At 37.3% G+C, this 18,424-nt stretch overlaps 1 protein-coding gene across 4 annotated transcripts in view; it reads left to right on the forward strand.

Annotated features, from left to right (window-relative positions):
- TBC1D23 (TBC1 domain family member 23) overlaps positions 1-18,183 on the forward strand; it is a 32,247-nt gene extending 14,064 nt beyond the window's left edge. Inside the window, exons 6-19 of one of the 4 annotated variants that reach the window (XM_021399816.1) lie at positions 1,314-1,438; positions 1,550-1,593; positions 2,149-2,252; positions 2,812-2,934; positions 3,949-4,041; positions 6,411-6,581; positions 6,807-6,849; positions 7,557-7,666; positions 8,368-8,510; positions 9,603-9,647; positions 12,777-12,868; positions 13,571-13,706; positions 15,072-15,266; positions 16,451-18,183. In XM_021399816.1, coding sequence (XP_021255491.1) covers positions 1,314-1,438; positions 1,550-1,593; positions 2,149-2,252; positions 2,812-2,934; positions 3,949-4,041; positions 6,411-6,581; positions 6,807-6,849; positions 7,557-7,666; positions 8,368-8,510; positions 9,603-9,647; positions 12,777-12,868; positions 13,571-13,706; positions 15,072-15,266; positions 16,451-16,532 — 1,506 coding nt within the window. In that variant the 3' untranslated portion in view covers positions 16,533-18,183. The remainder of the gene's footprint in view (positions 1-1,313; positions 1,439-1,549; positions 1,594-2,148; positions 2,253-2,811; positions 2,935-3,948; positions 4,042-6,410; positions 6,582-6,806; positions 6,850-7,556; positions 7,667-8,367; positions 8,511-9,602; positions 9,648-12,776; positions 12,869-13,570; positions 13,707-15,071; positions 15,267-16,450) is intronic. The other 3 variants (XM_021399823.1, XM_021399831.1, XM_021399838.1) reach the window with 3 other exon arrangements.

The raw sequence follows: 18,424 nt of genomic DNA on the forward strand, positions 1-18,424 counted from the left end.
ACTACAAGGTTAGGGTTTTGCTTGATTGTTCATGTTTAAAAGGATTTTTTAGGCTGTTACCAATTTTAATATTAGAATGTATCCAGGAATAATTTTGTATTCTCTGGCCTTTGGCCAGTCATGACTCTTCAAAAGAGGAATCAAGTCTTTTTTACTACAGAGCCTACCTAGTAAACAGAAACTTCTTTAAAGTTGTTTATTAAAAGTTGAATGATTTATTAGGAAAAAAAAATCTTCTCTTTGAAAGGAGGTAGTGAAATAAGCTAATGTTACTGTCCATCTCAGTGTCATGCTCTCCAATGTACAAGTTTAGAGAACAATCTTAAACCTCATTTTATATGAGGAGATTACGTTGAAATTCACTACAAACTTAGTTTATATAGAGCTTTCTCTAATGCACAGAAATTCATAAGCAACATTCAGAGACCTGTTGTGTCACTGTTCAGGGATATACTGTCTTCAGTAGTGTTTGCTGCTGAGTTGGATATGTTTTCTTGGAAGCATGGAAATATTCCACGGTAGTGTATAAAAACAGCTAACTGAGCTTTGGAAAGCTGTGACTTTGTTGATACAAATTTAACTGCAACAGAAAGCTCAATAAGATGCCAGTGAAGCCAGCTGGTATACATTTGAATTAGGTGAGATTGCAAATTTTATCTGGGATGTGTAAAAGGAAATTTCTACCCTTTCTTCTATCCACTTTGAATTTTGCATTTCGGATAGTGTATTTATAAAAGGGAACGTGGGAACAGCCAAACAGTTTGTTAAATGGTAATGAAAATTTTCTGTTGCTTGCAAGTGTTCAATTAGTCAGCCTTAACTAATCATGATATAATGTTAAATAACGTCATCAAACTGAAGTGCGACAGTATTCAGTTAGCTTGGTTCTATGGTGAAAAACAGAGAATGTTGTTAATTGGATCCTTTTATTCTTGTTTGCTAAGCTAGCCGACTGAATGTATTCTGTTACTAGTTTCTTGTAATTGACTTAGCATAATATATTTGGTATTGAGGAGTGGCTGTGAGCTAAAAAGCATTCCAGGCTGATTGTTGTATCACTGGTTGAGTTTTCTAGGCTCGCAACATGCAGCTGAGTTTGCCTTCACACTAGGAATATTTATTCACAGTAAAACATTACCTCACTGTTTCCTTAAAAATTGGTTTTATGGATATAACTGTCTTTCAATATGTAGTACAAAGGTATATTTTCACTTTTTTTTTTCTTTTACCTGGCTCATATCTCTTTAGAATGTTGTTTTGATAAGACTGTTCTTGTGTTTAGCTCTTTCTCACAATATTTTCTAAATTTTTAGCTTGGAAGCCTTTTCTCATATTACTGTTCAACTGAAGTAACTCAGGCAATATGGGATGGTTATCTACAACAAGCAGATCCATTCTTTATTTATTTTTTAATGTTGATCATCCTTGTCAATGCAAAGTAAGTGTACAGTTAATTCTTCGAAACTTTCCTTGCTGATAGTTATAATCTACTTCTGTTTCATTCTGGATTTACTGTCTTAATCTTTGCCTGTGAATTTGCTGTTTTCAGAGATGTTATCTTAGCACAAGAATCAGAGAAAGAAGAAATGCTAAGTAAGTACTTCACTTATACATCTGCTAGTGAAATATTCACCATATAATCCTCATTGTTTATGTTTATTACTAACTGAATTATCATTTAACTATTTACCCAGTGATTTTTCTCATCAATACGTCCCCTCACCTACTAATTCCTTTCTTGTTATTTTGCTGTGTTACATCTGCCCTGTCCTGTTTTCTTTTATTTCTTTTTCACACTCCCACACCCACTTTTCTTCATCAGTTCAGAGTACTTGAAATCATCAGTTTCCAAACTCAAAACAGCAACACTCAAATCCCTTTTTTAGAACTACTGCAGTTGTTGCATTTTCAAGATTATTATCTTTGTATGCACTTGATCCAGGCTTGATTCATTGCTCTTGTCATAGCATCACAGAATGGTTTGGGTTGGAAGTCTAATCAGTAAAACAAATAATGTTAGGCTTTATTAAAAAAAAGGAAAAAGTTAAAAAGAGATTCAAATAAAACAGTTTGAATTATTTGCAGTATGACACAGTGGCTCTTTTCTGTCTGAAATAATATTGCACTTACGTTGTTTCTATATATCAGAATTTCTAGAAACTTCACCAGCCAATCTCGAAGTAGAGGATATAGAGGATCTCTTCTCTTTGGCACAATATTACTGTAGCAAAACTCCAGCATCTTTCAGGAAGGTAATAATAAAGTAATTTTGAAATTCTCTTCTTTTTCGTGACTGAAAACTGCTGACAGTATCACAATATTTAATTGTGATATTTAGGCATCTTTTTCATATTATTACTCTGGCAGCATTTACTTTTAGAATCTTGGAAAGACAGGAAGTTTAAGTGGAATGTGTTAGCAAGAAGCTTCCCTGCAGTATTGCTGCTTCGTTACTGGTGACCTTGTTTTGCAAACCAGGTTCTTGTAAGAACTGATGAAATACAAATGCCGTGCTGACAAAATTGTTTTGTAGCAGACTGTGCAGCAGTCTCAGCTGAACTTGTAATAGCAAACAGAAAACGAGTCACTTACCTGAAGTAAAGCTGTCATCCCATGCTCTGTTCTTGCAGCCCTTCCTTACTCTAAGAAATCCAACTTCATTGAATTCATGAAATAGGTTTGATTATGCAGACAAAATATGCATATGTTGGGCTTAATATTTTTGATATTGCAAATATATTTTTACTTTATGCCTTCACAATTAAAGACAGTGGCTTCAGTTAATTTTTTTTCCCCCTCTCGCCTTTACAGGACAATCACAGTCTTTTTGGCAGCAGCTTACTGGGCCTCAAAGATGATGACACAGACTTGAGCCAGGCTCTCTGTCTAGCAGTTTCTGTGTCTGAAATTCTTCAAGCAAATCAGCAACAAGGAGTCAGTATGCTGAATTACCTTTCTCCAATTATTAGAAAAAGAAAGGAATCCCTGACTTCTTCATGTATCAGAAATACTTCTGAGTGCTAACACACAAATAAATATTTGTTATTTCAGGAAGAAGTATTCTTGTACTGAAGTTGTCTCCCCTCATAAATAGTCTGTTGGCTGCATTACATGTGTTCTGTAGCAACTAGAGCTACAGCAAAGGGGAACTTAATATAGCTGATTTAGACCTGAGGGGTGGGTGCTTGTAGTAATTCACTAATTCATTAATTTGATTAATTAATTTTCCCGATGTAGCTATTGTAGAGAAAAATTTTAATCCCACCACCTTTGAGAAAAATGCTGTTATGAAATAATGGTCGTTTGTCAGTGAATTGCTTAAACAAACAAAAACTGGATTCAAACTATTTCCGTGGTAGTTCATTGCAGACATAATTAGATGCAGGGAACAGTGTGTAAGACCTCTTACTACTGTGCTTACAATATTTAAAACCAATACATGGATAATGTTGTAGCTGTATTACCATGTTTCTTGCTCACTGCTGGCTTTATGTAGCAGTTTATAGGCCGCAGCTGGAAAATGCATGCTTTTCTTTTCCTAGTCCGAGTAAAGTTATGCATGTACTTATGTTCTGTTTAAGTTACTGGGACATAAATCTATCCATATGTGCTGTGCTTAGTAGCAGTGAATTGTTAGATTAGAACTTCAGAGCCTTCTTGTCTTGTTGATGCATGTTATTGTATCCACTACATTTATTAACAGTAGATCCTTTCTGATCTATATGCTAGTGTATTAATGAGAAGTCACTATTAAAACACTGTTGCTGATCTGATAATAGTAGTATGAAGTACTCAAAATAGAGTTTTTCAATAGCTGTTGGCCCACTTGAGGGAGGTTCCTGATGCTTTGGCTGGAACTGCTACTAAAATACAGTTGGAATATGTAGATTCCTATCACTAGCTACCTGACTTTAAAGTTTTGTAATAGGTCAAATCTTTCTCTTTCAGGAAGGAGTGAGGTTCTTCGTAGTGGATTGTCGTCCTGCAGAACAGTACAATGCTGGGCACTTATCAACAGCTTTTCATTTAGACTCAGATTTGGTTCGTACCGTTTTTGTTTCTCTACTGATTTTTGAATCCCAAGTTAAGTAGAAGGAAAGAGGAATGTTTGTCCTGAAAAAAACAGCTTGTCCAGACAACTGTAGTCTATCTACATTACGAGGATACAAAACTAAAGACAGTTGGTGGTACCATCATTTTACTGAGAATTGCAGTCCTTTGTGGCATCGGAATGCGGGATTCTGGACTTCCTGATCTCTGGTTAGAACTGGAAACCCGTAGAAGCTCAAGTCTAGACACTGCTGGGAGAAGTCATCTCTTTTTGGCATTACAGTAGCCTGTTCGTGAGGAGCATGTGTCCTGAAAACGATACACCTGCTCCTTTAAAATGCTGGCAGCATAGCATGAGAGAGGAAGTGCATTAATCTTGGGACTGAGATGTATTATGGACTAATTACTTTATTAGAGATTTTGCTGTAGTTTCCGTTTGATTATGAATTTCTAATTGAACATTCAGTCATACTTCTGTCATTTTTTCCCCGGCCACCCATGCTTCATTTCTAGTTTAACACTCTGCTGTTTCATTGCATGCAGCTCCCATAAACGTTCTGAATTACTTTACATATGCCACGACGAGCATTTTTACCCTTCTCAGTTAGTTAAGAAATGCAATCCTGCCTCTAGTATTTTAATCTCTGTAGTTAAGATGCTGTATTATTTGGTATGATTTGCACAAGTATAAATATTTAGTGTTTGGGGTTTAACTTAGATAAAACATTATTTAGGAAGAACTTTCCCAGCAGCACATGAAAGGGGTTTTTTTCTAGACTTAATTGAACACCAGATTCAATAAAGTAAAAATAAGCATTATGAACTGTTTAATAGTTTTATAAGCTTGTTAATAGATAGGGAAAAATGTCCACAAAAGTAATTTAAATTGAATGTTAAAAGTTGTTACAGATTTCATAGAATCATAGAATTAGCTAGGTTGGAAAAGACCTACAAGATCATCCAGTCCAACCATCCACCTACCACCAATGACCCCACTAAACCATGTCTCTCAACGCTATATCTAAATGTTTCTTGAACACCTCCAGGGACGGTGACTCCACCACCTCCCTGAGCAGCCCATTCCAGCGCCTGACCACTCTTTCAGAAAAGTAGTATTTCCTAATGTCCAGCCTAAAATCTCCCCTGGCGCAACTTGAGGCCATTCCCCCTCGTCCTGTCACTAGTTATAAGAGAGAAGAGGCTGACCCCCAGCTCACTACAGTCTCCCTTCAGGCAGTTGTAGAGAGCGCTCAGGTCTCCCCTGAGCCTCCTCTTTTCCAGGCTGAACAATCCCAGCTCCCTCAGCCGCTCCTCATAAGGCCTGTGCTCCAGAACCCTCACCAGCTTCGTTGCCCTCCTCTGAACACGCTTCAGGGCCTCAATGCCTTTCTTGCAGTGAGGGGCCCAAAACTGGACACAGTACTTGAGGTGGGGCCTCACCAGGGCTGAGTACAGAGGGACTATTACTTCCCTACTCCTGCTGGCAACGCTATTTCTGATACAAGCCAGGATGCCATTGGCCTTCTTGGCCACCTGGGCACACTGCTGGCTCATGCTCAGCGAAGCATCGACCAATACCTCCAGGTCCGTTTCCTCTACACAACCATCCAGCCACTCTGCCCCAAGCCTGTAGCGTGCCTCTAAATCCAGTTACAGATCAACATTTCCTCATTAATTTAATTAATTTGCCTTCCCCATTATAGCAGGCAGAAATTTCAGATGTATTTAGAAAGCCTGTGTTTCTCCATCTCTTTTGTGTAGCAGCTCATTGCTTTTGCATGCATAATGGCCCTTCGGGAGACCACAGCCTTAACTTTTTGAGAGTACGAAGAACTCCAGGTATCTCATTGTATTTCTGATTGTCAGCTTTATTCCCCAAATCTTGACAGGACAATGCAAAAAGCTTTGCAAGGAGACAAGAGGAGAACCTTACTGGCACCTATAAATTCTAGGTATTTTAAAGGCTTCCAAAATGGTGAAGTTAGAAAGGGTTGTACTCGCTCATATAGAACTAACGGAAATCAGTCTCTGACATATTGCCAACTTAGTACAACATAAAAGTTGCAAAGACTTTTTCCATCATTATTTAGTGTCTGCAAAAATAAGCTAAGAAACTGAAGTTGTATTTTTTTCCTGGGGAGTGCAGTGAAGGAAAAAAGGACCATTCTCCCTGTTCTTTCTATAACAGGAGGTCTGGGTTGAGCTGTCTGATGTGTGCATGTGTGTCTGTCTGTCTAGAGAAGTGCTGATGCTGCATTGTTTGTGCTCAACAAATTACAACCATTTTCAAAGTCTGTGTCTTTTCACAAGTTGTGTTACGGTATGTTAGTATCAAACAGACTTTTTAATGCATTCCACAGATGCTTCAAAACCCATCAGAGTTTGCACAGTCTGTGAAATCCCTACTAGAAGCACAAAAACAGTCAATTGAGTCTGGCTCTATAGCTGGTGGGGAACATCTCTGCTTCATGGGAAGTGGCAGGGAAGAAGAAGATATGTATATGAACATGGTGCTAGCACATTTCTTACAGGTACGGCTAAATTACTGTTGATTTTAATAGTTGAAATAAAGTTTGTCTGTACGTATGAGAGATACTAAATGGCAAAGTATTTTCCCCTTCAAATATTAACTGTTTTAACATTACTCGGATTTAGTGTTGATTTTTTTCTTTAAACAAACCTGCATTTGCTTACCATGCTTGCAAAACTCAATCCAAGGATGTTTTCTTCAGCCAAAAATATATTTTCTGTTGCAGAAAAATAAGGAGTATGTAAGCATAGCCAAAGGAGGATTTATGGGTAAGCTCATTAAAAACAACTTAATACAATTAATTGTATTAATATTGTCTTAAGAAAACACAACATCTTAACGTTGTTGATGTTCTTATTAGGCTTCAGCTAGAAATCACTTGAATGAATGGCCAGTATGTTTAATTTGCCAGATTTTTGTCTTGCATAAGTCAGCATTTAAACGTGGGTGGTTTACTGTTACAGCGTACCTGCATTTCTGATTGATGAAAAATTAGTGCAGTAAGCAGGGAGAATTTTCTCATCCTTGTAAATGTTCATTCCTTGTGTTTAGTCTCTGTACGCTGCAGATCCATGTGAAGATGCTGCTTAATAATTATTGTGTTTTCTTAAATTGTCAGTCCATCATTTCGCAGTTGGTTGCTGGAATCAATCAGTAAGGCTCTACAGCAGTGGAGATGTTTGTGCAGTATGAGTATAGAAACATTACTACTCAGTATATGCAGCTATCTGTAGGATCAAATCAGTGACTCATTTTTTGCTACTGCTGTGTTTGATTTTTTGCTTGTAAATAATAACTGTGCTAATGCCTTTTATTACTCAAAAAACCCCAATTATATGATGGCGGTGTCTGAATTTATCAATTTTACTCATTCAGATGGAGCAAAAATTGTTTCAGATTAGTCTTGGTTATACAGTATTTTTATCTACAGATTAATGCCACTGTAATTCTGAACATTTTAACGGCCTTTTAACAGCCCTTCAGCAGCACTTAGCAGATATCAATGTGGAAGGACCGGAAAATGGATATGGTCACTGGATTGCTAGCACCTCGGGCTCCAGAAGTAGCATAAACTCCTCTGTCGATGTAAGTGGATATTAAGCTCAAGTGATATAGTGGTTTCAGAGCCCCAGATGTACTGATTTTTTTTCTTCATATTCCTCCTTTTCATGTGTGAAGTGCATTACTGCACGTCACAGTTTTTCTCAGTTGCGTGTTTAATTTCAGACTTTATTCAGTCTCTAGTTGGAGGTGACGTAAATATTCTTATCCTCTTGAAAGGAAGAGCCTACCTATGGAGAGGAACTCTCCAGGAGTTCAACAGACTATAAGCAGTCATTCTCCAACAGAGTATAAGTAATGGACAGTGCTCCTCTTGGCTCCTTTTTACTCTGGGAATAAGATACTCTAAAGCTGGCCTACAGTTTCTTGTGAAAGCTCAAAATTGTCTTTTCTCTACAGCTAATGTGTTACACTTAGAACTTGCCTTTTAATTTGGATACAATTTGGCACAAATGGAATTCCTTCTTTTCTATTTTTCATACAGAGTGCTGATTAATAAGGTTTGTTAGCTTACTTTTTCAGATTTTTAGATTGGACCCATGTTGCTGCTGTCATTTGATAGAATTCAAAAAGAATGCGTAATGCTGTAATTAACGTTCTGTTGAGTACCAAAAAGGACAAGTTTAGTATCTCGTAATCTGTTTCACCTCTTAAAGAAACAGGACCCGTAATTAAATTGCCTGATTTTTTTAAATGATTAATCCTGAGAAGAGTTACTCTTACAGGGTGATTCTCCTAATGGTTCAAGTGATGGAAAAGGAGTCAAGTCCTTGGTGAATAAAATGACAGTTGCTTTGAAGACTAAATCTGTGAATGTGAAAGAAAAAGTTATTAGTTTCATTGAAAATACATCCACTCCAGTAGACAGGTGGGTCGCTTATATCTCACTACAATGAGGAATGCCACCTATTTCAAATGGCTGCTTTGTAAATGTGAAGATTGTGCTAATTAGAACGGGAAACAAAAGCTACCTTACAGTTTCAGCCTTTAGATTTCACACCCCCATCCCTCCCACAATTTTACCATCACAGAGTTAAGATTATTGTGCTTAAGCAAGGCAAGTGCAAGGCCACTGCGAGTGACTTTTTCTTTTGAATGTTTATCTGGAATTTGTCACTATGTGATTAGTTTGAATGACTGTAATATCATTTCTGTATTCAGTCAGAAAGTCGAGAATGATTTCACTATTTTAGTTCCTCCCCATACTAACTCTAATGGAGTGGGCGAATGAAAGATTCTGGGCATATTTCTATTGTGTTGGGTTTTTTTTGGTAGGTTGATTATTAATTTTTTTTATTACCCCATCTTGTCAAGTTGAGGATGCAAATTTTTGAAGATAGTAATGTTAAAGTTCTGGTGTAAATGTAATCTTTAAACCCCAAATCAACTCTTGTTCATTTGTTCACCTGCAAGTAGTGATGGGAATGAGAACGGGCAAGCGTGTTAAAAGACACTTTCAAAGTTGGAAATCTTCCTTCCAAATACCTATCTTAAATAGATTAAAGAATAACGGCTCTCATCCATCACAGTTTTAATAGAATAGTCTGTTTCAGAGTTCTTTAAAATGCAGCCTTTGGAGTTCTGTGTGGCAAAGACATTACTATTCCAGAACCTTACAGAGGCAGTGTTTGCTTGATAGCAGGAATTAAGACATAGGTCAAGCCAACAGCAATTGTTAAGTAGTCTTGTATCTAATCTAAGGTACAGATTGTTGCTGGTGTGTTAGAATCATATTTTTTTAACTATTTCACAACAGGAAGCAAAGCATTCTTAAATCACATTTGGTAGCACCTTTCATCGTGGGAAGAATTCATGTAGGGCATTTATAAGCAATCTCTTTGAAAGAGATACATTGCCAGTATAGAGCATTTCCATTGTTTTTCTAGGTTTTTCCCTTAAACCTTTTTTTTTTTTTCCTTTGTAATTCTTTTGTTCTGTCCTCTGCCCCAATTTGCTATAGAATACCTTTCAATATTCCGTGGCCAGACAGAGCAAGCCTGGAGCGGTAAGCTTGAGAATTCAGCAGTCTGACTAAACCCACCTTTGTCGTACTTAGCATGGCATTGCAATATTTGTAAGCATTGGTTACACTGACAAAATTGCTCAGATATTTTCACCTTAATTCCGGGGTTTTCATCTATTAAAGCTTTTTGCAAGTACTACTCAGGGGACTAGAGACAGAAAATAATGCATTGGCGGTGCTTTCTCCTCTTGGTTTCTGCTTTGTTACTTCTGTTTTCTTCCTTATGGTGGCTTTCTGCAGAGCAATTTTTTTCACTTGTCATTAGTTATTTCTATTTTATAAATGACTTGTACCAGTGAGACACCAGCAGCAGTTACTGAAGGAGTTGTGGCCTCAGAGAGACTGCAGCTACAGAAAGGACTGTTCATAAAGTAGTAGAACTTAAGGGGGTAGACTTACTCTGTAAGGAACCCATTCTGAAATTCTGTCTGTAAATGTGGAATTTCTGCGCTTCTTTCCATCCAGTGGTAAAATACACTGATAGAAGCAGAGGTGCTTGTTACTGGGAAAAGAAAAATGCTGAGATAATAAGTAAACGTGCCTTGAAACTTTCCCTCATCTTGTTCACAGAACTACTGCATCTCACACAGATGTGGAATTCCCTCGCATTTGTGTCAGATATATTACCTCATAATTATTTCACAAACAAAACATGTAGCTTCGTGATAAACAGAGGACTTCCACAGCTGTACATGCTTCCACAGCTCGTGCATGATCACTTAGGATCTTTGCTTATTCCTCAGGAACACTGTGTTACAGCTTTTTGCCCTCAAAGACTGAAAAGAACAAAGATTGGTGCCAAAAAGATTAATGGAGAATTAAAATGCTGTGAGATTTTAAGGATTTTGGTCCACTGCTTTCCAAGAAGTTTGCACATGCTTTAAAATTATACTTGCCTGTGGGCAAAACCAATAATAATGCTAACCAGTATCCTTTAAAAAAAATAAAAATAAGAAGTGCTACTGTCCCAGTAGCACATTATATATTTTGTTAATTCAGAAATGCTAAATATTGTGGAGATTTCTACACCCATTTTGTTGATCAGTTTTTAGGATGCTTTAAGATGTGTCAAAATTTCAGCTTAAAACACTTTGTGACTTTGTTCAGTAATTGAAAGACACTTAAATTTGTGTTTGAAACGAAGGTTTGATATACTGAGATTATACTCGGGTTATTGAACTTACTGCTTTCACTCACATTGCTTATCTTCCTTCATTAGGCAGATGCGATAAGGAACTAGTTTACTCACGCTAACCTCACACTAAAACTTCTCTTAAAATTGCAACTCTGAAAAACATTTCCCCATCCTTTTAATTGGATCCACTTTGTGTTTATCACCAACGTAGTTCATTATGCAAGTTTGCCACAGAAGGGAATTGCATTAAGTTTTTTTACCAATGTAATTATGGTCTTCCATGCAAACTGGCTTAAAGGAAGTTATTTTCTAGTTTAAGACATTACCAGATTTTTTTGAAGTGGCTTTTTCATTTCTCATCTTGACTAACTTTGCTCTTTAAACACCAAAAAATTCTTCTTTTAAATCCTCCCTGTGTAATTCAAGTCAACATGATTTAAATGTGTTTCTTCTTACTCAATTGGTTACGTATTCCTAAAACAAGGCCATATTTACAAAAATCTACGTAAAGAAACACTGCCCTCTTGAATTGTCAGTGTCATTGATGCTTATTGTCTTAAGCACTAATTAGCATGTTTTTGTATGTTTATTTTTTTGTTGGTTTTTTTTTAGAATGCATTTTTTCCTATTAAACATTTTCTTGTTTTGTCTACGTTAATAAGTTTTAGCCACAGAAAATGCAGATTGCTTTTCTTAACTTTCAGATCTGCTGTCAGATATATACATACAGATGTGTCACATGGATTAGCCTTTGTTTCTATATTACTAGAGAGGCGGCCTCTCTGACTTGGTTCTACAGTAGCGTGTAAACAAGTGTGTGAACATACTCAAAGCAGGAACCAGGTCTTCTAGTTGATAGGAAATACGGATAGGTATTGTGGAGGAAAAAACATTATACAAATCAAAATGGGAGAAATGGGCAGGTGTTTTTTGGGGTGCTGGTTTTTGTTTTGAACTGTTACGTGCTGCCACTCTTGAACACTCTTGAAACTCTTGAGCTTTTGGGCGTTGTTGTTTTGGTATTGTTTTTGTTTGTTTTTCAGCAGTTGCATATTTGGAGGCTTTCTGAACACCTTAGGTTTTCTCACATTTTTTTCCAAGTATTTCTCTGCAGCTGATGGCCAGAACCTTTAACGTGACAGCTGTGACAGTCTTCACAGTACTCTGAGCTGGACCTTTAAGCTGTCTCAGGAGTTAGCAACTGTTGTTGCTAACTTAAGACTCGCTAAACAAACATTAAGATTCAGTTATGTTTGCTCGTGTCATTTAACGTTATCTGTAGAAGCAGATTTAAATGTGATTTTGAAGTCAGTATCTGTGCAGAAATCCCAGTGATGCTGAGATTAGCAGTAGGAATTGCTTGACTAAAGATTACAGGACTGGACTCACACTGGAGGAAGCAATTCTGAAAGGATGTCAGAATTCCCGCTACAGTGAATGGTTTATAACCCTTCCACTTTGAAATGGTTAATGTATTCCATCTCTCTGAGGAGTGACCTATTTACTAGAAAAATGAACTTCTAGACTTGTTAGTCAATAGCCTTCATCTCTTCCTCCATCTCAATTTGGCACTTTCTTTCATAAACCTATCCTTGATGTTCAGAAATACTTCAGACAGAACTCGAAAGAGTTTCGTGCTTGAAACTTCATAGCATGTCTTCAGTTTTCCAGTCTCTTAATGTATTTTGTCACTTGAGAAGGCGATCAGAAGTTCTTTCTAAGTGTTTCTTTTACTTTGTAACAGTACTCAGCCTTGCCAAATAACTGTGAAATACCTGCTTTCACTAACCTCAATGCTTGATGGGTCAGCCTCAGCTCACTTGCAGGCAGCTGTATGAAGATCTCTCATCTTTTTCAATTGCACGGTTGTGTTTACATTTTGCTAGTATTTTTTGATAGCATTCATACCATCAGTTTGAAAGTTCTTTGTCTTCTTCCCTTCCATCCAATATCCCTTCCTCCCTTTTCATTGCCAGCAGACATGTCAGCAGCAGTGACAGAGTAGGAAAACCTTACCGTGGTGTGAAACCAGTATTCAGCATCGGAGATGAAGAAGAATATGATACTGGTAAAGTAGATGATTTTCCTCTTACTTAGATTACATTGAATATTGTGCATCTTGATCCTCTGTCTCAGAAATAATGTGCTTGAACAGGAGAAGGTTTGGAGAGGGGTAGCAAAGGTGAGGGTGAGTGTGAAATGGCTTTCACAACAGGCATAATTAAATATATTAGAACTTCTGTCCTGTAGAATACTCAGTTTAGGGGAAGAAAAGTGGCCTGTAAAATAATGCTGGGCCTGGGAAGGGATCGACAGATCTTTATTTCTTCTCATACAAGAATCTAGGAGCCATCAAATAAAGTACATGATCTGAAAACAAATCAGAGGAGGCCTTCTTGGAATGCTGGCATATTTTTGGTACTCCGTACCAAAAGATATTGGTATTGTAGATGCAAAAAGTTTACGTGAGTTCAGGAGGAGTCTGGACAAGTAAAAGAGATCTATGAAACTTTACTGAAAGAACAAATCAAAGCAGCTTAAGAAATGATAGGAGCTGAAAATAGCTGTCTGCTGAGAGAGAATTAATAGAGAAGTATTGAATATGCATGCTTCTTTTTTCCCTCTGAGGAATTGCTTATGGACACTTAGGGGCTAGATGGACCCTGGTTTAAATTAGCATAGCTACTATTATTTCAAGTGAATTGAAAAGTTGTCTGACATTATGTAAAAATCTTCTTTCCTTATAAACCACCATCTCTTCTTCAAATAGATGAAATTGACAGCTCTTCAATGTCTGATGATGATCGAAAAGAGGTTGTCAACATCCAAACATGGATAAATAAACCTGATGTGAAGTATAACTTCCCCTGTAATGAAGTAAAAGAAAATGGACATATGTTTCCCAGGTACTGGAATCAGTCCTAAAATTAATGAAAATGTCTGTCTCAATACACTTTTAACTGCTCGTGCATATTTTAAAACTATATTATATAAACTATAAATGAAGATGTGGAACAACCTAGAACAAAATGTTACCACTATATTTCCATTCTTATATGTTCAGTGTTATAGAATGTTAAGTATGTACAAAACGCAGTATGAAGGTTTACTTTGTAAAACAAGATAGGAAGAAAAATGTTCTGAGTATATATAGGCTTATTTTTCAAGACTAGGTGGACCCAAGTACCTATTGCTTCAGTTTTTCCTTATCTAACTTTCTCCCTTGTACTATTTGTTCATCTTGCCCCTAGTATTTAGTGACCTTGTTAATCCTGCAAGAGCAGAACGTGATGCTTTAGGGGAGATTTAGGTTAGAGGGCGGTGAGGCACTGGCACAGGCTGCCCAGAGAAGCTGTGGGTGTCCCATCCCTGGAGACGATCAAGGCCAGGTTGGATGGGGCCTTGGGCATCTGAGCTGGTGGGGGGCAGCCCTGCCCACAGCACGGGGCTGGAACTGGGTAGACCTTAAGGTTCCTTCCAACCGAAGCCATTCTAAGATTCTGTGCGTTCTGCATTTTAGCTTCCCTAAAGAGTACAAATCCTGTTGAATATGGATAACAGAAAATTATGGTTATCTTTCTCTTTCATCATGGTCTGTTATTGTCTTTTATTTTTTGTTAGAATAAATCTAATGGAAACATAAAATTATATGTAATATGATACGTGGAGTGATGTGTCATAGTGTAATTTCTCAAACTGAATTTGAACTCAACTTGTACATTCTCGGACACATGCATTGCTTCTGGGAAGAGGACAAAAGTGGGTCTGCACTGAGCAGACAAGAGCAGTTCTACATTAGTGCTTGTATAGTGACCGACATTCAGTCATGGCTTAGGTCTGATGCTCCACGTGTAGAGTTGCATCTCTGTAGATGAAGAGATGGGACTGGGGTATGGTAGAAGGATGGAAGACAGAAGCTGAAGACGTTTTCCCCGCACTGCATTGCCTGGCTTGTTCCAGGTGGCTTTGATCTTTGATGTTGATAGCACTCATAGCTTTTGTGATGAGGTGATGATGTGAACTGCTCACTCTGATTTTGTACGCTGATGAGGCTGCCATGCTTGTTTTTAAAAATGGTTATGATGCAGTACTCTGGGAAAAGCTGAAGTATTTTGGAGACATACCTAATTTACAGAAATACGAAACTATTTCTTAGGTTTGCAAACTGTTTATCTAGTTCTCTGTGTAACTTGTGTGTAAAATTCAGCTTTGTAAGTAGCTGATATTTAGTTAAATAAAAAAATGTAATTTCCTTTTTCTTTCCCTTGAAGTCATCTTCTAGTAACAGCAACCCATATGTATTGTTTGAGGGAGATTCCATCGCGAAAGGGACTGGCTTACATACAGTCTCGACAGGCACTCAACTCTGTAGTCAAAATCACATCCAAGAAGAAACACCCCGAACTGATCACCTTTAAGTATGGAAATAGCAATACGTCGGGCATAGAAATTTTGGCAGTTGAAAGGTAAGCCCTCTTAGTAGCACCAGTATTAGTAGTAATGATATACAGGATGCTGTCAGCTATGGGTGCTCTAATTCCCAGAACTGAGTTGAAAAGTAATAGCTTTTATTTAGGAGCAGGTATTTGGATGTGAGCTAAAAAGAATATTTGCCAGTAGAGTGAAAAAGTAAAGATAACAAATGGGGGACTCCGGGATCGCCAGTGATGGTTGCTGAGGGTGAGATGTGTGCAAGAGTTTTCTTGTTGTAATGCCCTAGTTCTCCACTTTGTTTCATGTATCTGCAGCCCAAAGTATGGATTTGTGGGTGGGATTTAAAGGGAGAGGTCCTTCTGCTTTTTGCGACGTTCAGTTTTTCCTGTATGTTGTACACAGTGTTCCAGAGCCTGATCTCAAACTCTGACCCCCTGAAAACCTGAGTTTTGAACATTAGATACTGCCATAATCAGCATTGAAATATTTAACACTGGAGATGAAGCTGGAGGGATGTTTGTTTGTTTGTTTGTTTGTTTGTTTGTTTTCATCAGCGAAGCCTCCTGTTACTTGACACAGTTTTAACAAAGCTGCTGACATCAGTTGGTCATTTCCTCATCCTTTTCCTTGGTGCAAAATGGCGTGCAGCAAGTGCTCTGTTTTCAGAGCACTTTGTTTCAGAGCACTCTGTTTTCATTCACTAGGAAAGTTTTTCTATACCCGTTGGCTGTTTAGGATAAAATGAGTTTGGTATCGTGTCAGACACAGGAAAGGTAAATGTATTGCAGAGAGCGATGCTGCTTGTTGAATTACTCCCTCACCAGCTTGTTGACTGGAGCAAATACAAAACTGATGGTAGTAACTTAAATTACATGGAGATATCCATAGGAATAAAAAAAAACAAAAAGAAAACCAAGGACTCCCATACATACGTCAGACATTGGTACCTTTATTGATCTATACCATTGTTAATTAATGAACAATTAATGAAAATTATTCCTTTCTAGAGAGGTTTGTGAAATACTCCTCAACGGATACAATTTCACATAAAGAAAATATTTTGTGAGAAACAAATATTATTTCCTTGGTAGGCCTTCATTTTAATAGCTTCCCCTTCTCTTTCCCCCTAATCTGTGCAAGAAGGAAATATGAAAGCAAGAATTTGATGCTTGAAAGTTTTGCAGTGAATTAATGATGGCTTTTTTCTTTTTTTAAGGTATCTGATTCCAAATGCAGGTGACGCAACCAAAGCCATAAAACAACAGATCATGAAAGTATTGGATGCCTTGGAGAGTTAGTAACTAAAGACGTTGTAGAAAAGAATTTATAAAGAAGAAGTAATGAAGATACTGTATGTGGACATGGGCCGATGGTTTCCCAACTGAATACTAACTTTTGTGTTTTTTTCAGTTTCCTGATGGGAGTGCCTGAGTAGCAGGCTTAAGATAGGGTAAATTATAACAACTTCTGAACAGGATTTTTAATTTTTCTTTTCTTTTCTTTTCTTTTTTTAGAAGTATGTATTATAAAGGTCAGTTTGTTTCATTGTGATGCATCTTTAATATGAGTGATCTGTATATTTGTAAGTGTGCTGCTAGGTTCATATAAGTATGTTAAAAGAATGAAGCACAGCGGAGAAGCAGTTGAAGACAGAATGGCTTTAAATGACTGATATTTGAAAGTAAAATACCTCCATAGCCTACAGTCTATAAATGTGATTTTTGCCTACCAGGTAGTATCTTGAACTATTAAAAACTATTAAAAATTAGTAAGCAAAGCAGATAAAATCTTAGGAGCAGTGCTTCCTTTCAGTTAAAAATGAGTAAATGCAGCTTGGGCTGCAGATGAAGGGGGAAAGATGCAACTAATAATTTGGAAAACTAACATTTTAGCAGTCCTCCCCACTACAAAGTTAAATAATTGGAATTGATTATAAGGGTATCTTTAAATACCAAAATGAACCATGCGCAATAAACCTTTACTACAGGGTTGCGATTTCATTAATTATGCTAAATTTTACATTTGATAGGTTGAAATTGTTCCTCACGTGAGGATGAGTACATGCACTGAAATTGGAGTAAGTGCTTCATGGCAAAGTATGGCAGTTGAAAACCAGTAATCTGGCTCCTCTGAAGCAAAATGTCTAAAATATGTTAGACTTTTAAAAGCCTTCAGTTCAGCACAGAATTGAGTTTATGTTGACTGAAGGAGTGTTGAAGATTGAAGGTGTGGCTAGAAGATTAACGCATACAAATAAAGTGAAGAGATTCCAGTGCTGTATGCTTGCAATAGATGCCGCCTTCATTGGTTCAACACTTGCTTATATTCCTTTAATAACTCTAAGCTAGTGAATGTTTGAGAGAAGGCAACTGCGTAATAGTGCGTTTCTGGCCGCCTACATGATGCAAGAATGGATCTCTTGCTAGAAAGCCCAGTATAGGAATGTCCTTTTGCCAAGGCAAAGCATCTTTGTAATGTGGAAATTACCAAAAATTGTGAAGTTAAAATGTTCGGGGTTAGTTTTGCTGTGGGAAGTTTTCTGACAAATTGGAGTCAAAACCTGTGAGTTGGTAGATCATCGGGAGAAAAAATAAACTGACCTTTATAAAAGCCACTTATTCTAAGTTATTTTACTAGGAATCAAGCTAGGGCACCTTAATTCTGGAACTAATTCCTTTTTTTTTTCCTTACTATCTGAGTAAACACCATTAGAACTTGAACGGTTACAGATATTTGCATGAAATTGCACCTGGGCCAACTCTCATGTATTTATAGTTTTGCCCAGCAGCTGTTGTATTACGTTTTCTTCTTCCTCCTCCCTTCTGAAAATATCCTGAAGAGTCTCTGACTCTGTGCCTACTTCAGCAATGAGATTTTTTTCATGTAAAGATGTTTGTGTTACTGTTTATAAACTACGGATGTAAATAAACCAGTACAATTTGAACATAACTTCTGACCGCATAGTGTGAGAATTCTTTGAATCAATGAGCAAGTTTTCCTTAAGGCATGTTGTAAATGGAAGCTGTAAGTGGAAGTGAACTTGTCCTTTGGAGAAGAGGTTATTGATTATGGATCATGGGGAGCTGCTGTCAGTAGCACATTAATGTAAGTATTCTGGAATTTCAAGTGATTTTATTAAATGCTTTTGGATGAACTGTGGTCAGCTTTCCTAAAGAGGTCAAGATGAGTT

The sequence above is a fragment of the Numida meleagris genome, chromosome 1 (assembly GCF_002078875.1).
Source record: "Numida meleagris isolate 19003 breed g44 Domestic line chromosome 1, NumMel1.0, whole genome shotgun sequence".
In the NCBI taxonomy this organism is placed as follows: Eukaryota; Metazoa; Chordata; class Aves; order Galliformes; family Numididae; genus Numida; species Numida meleagris.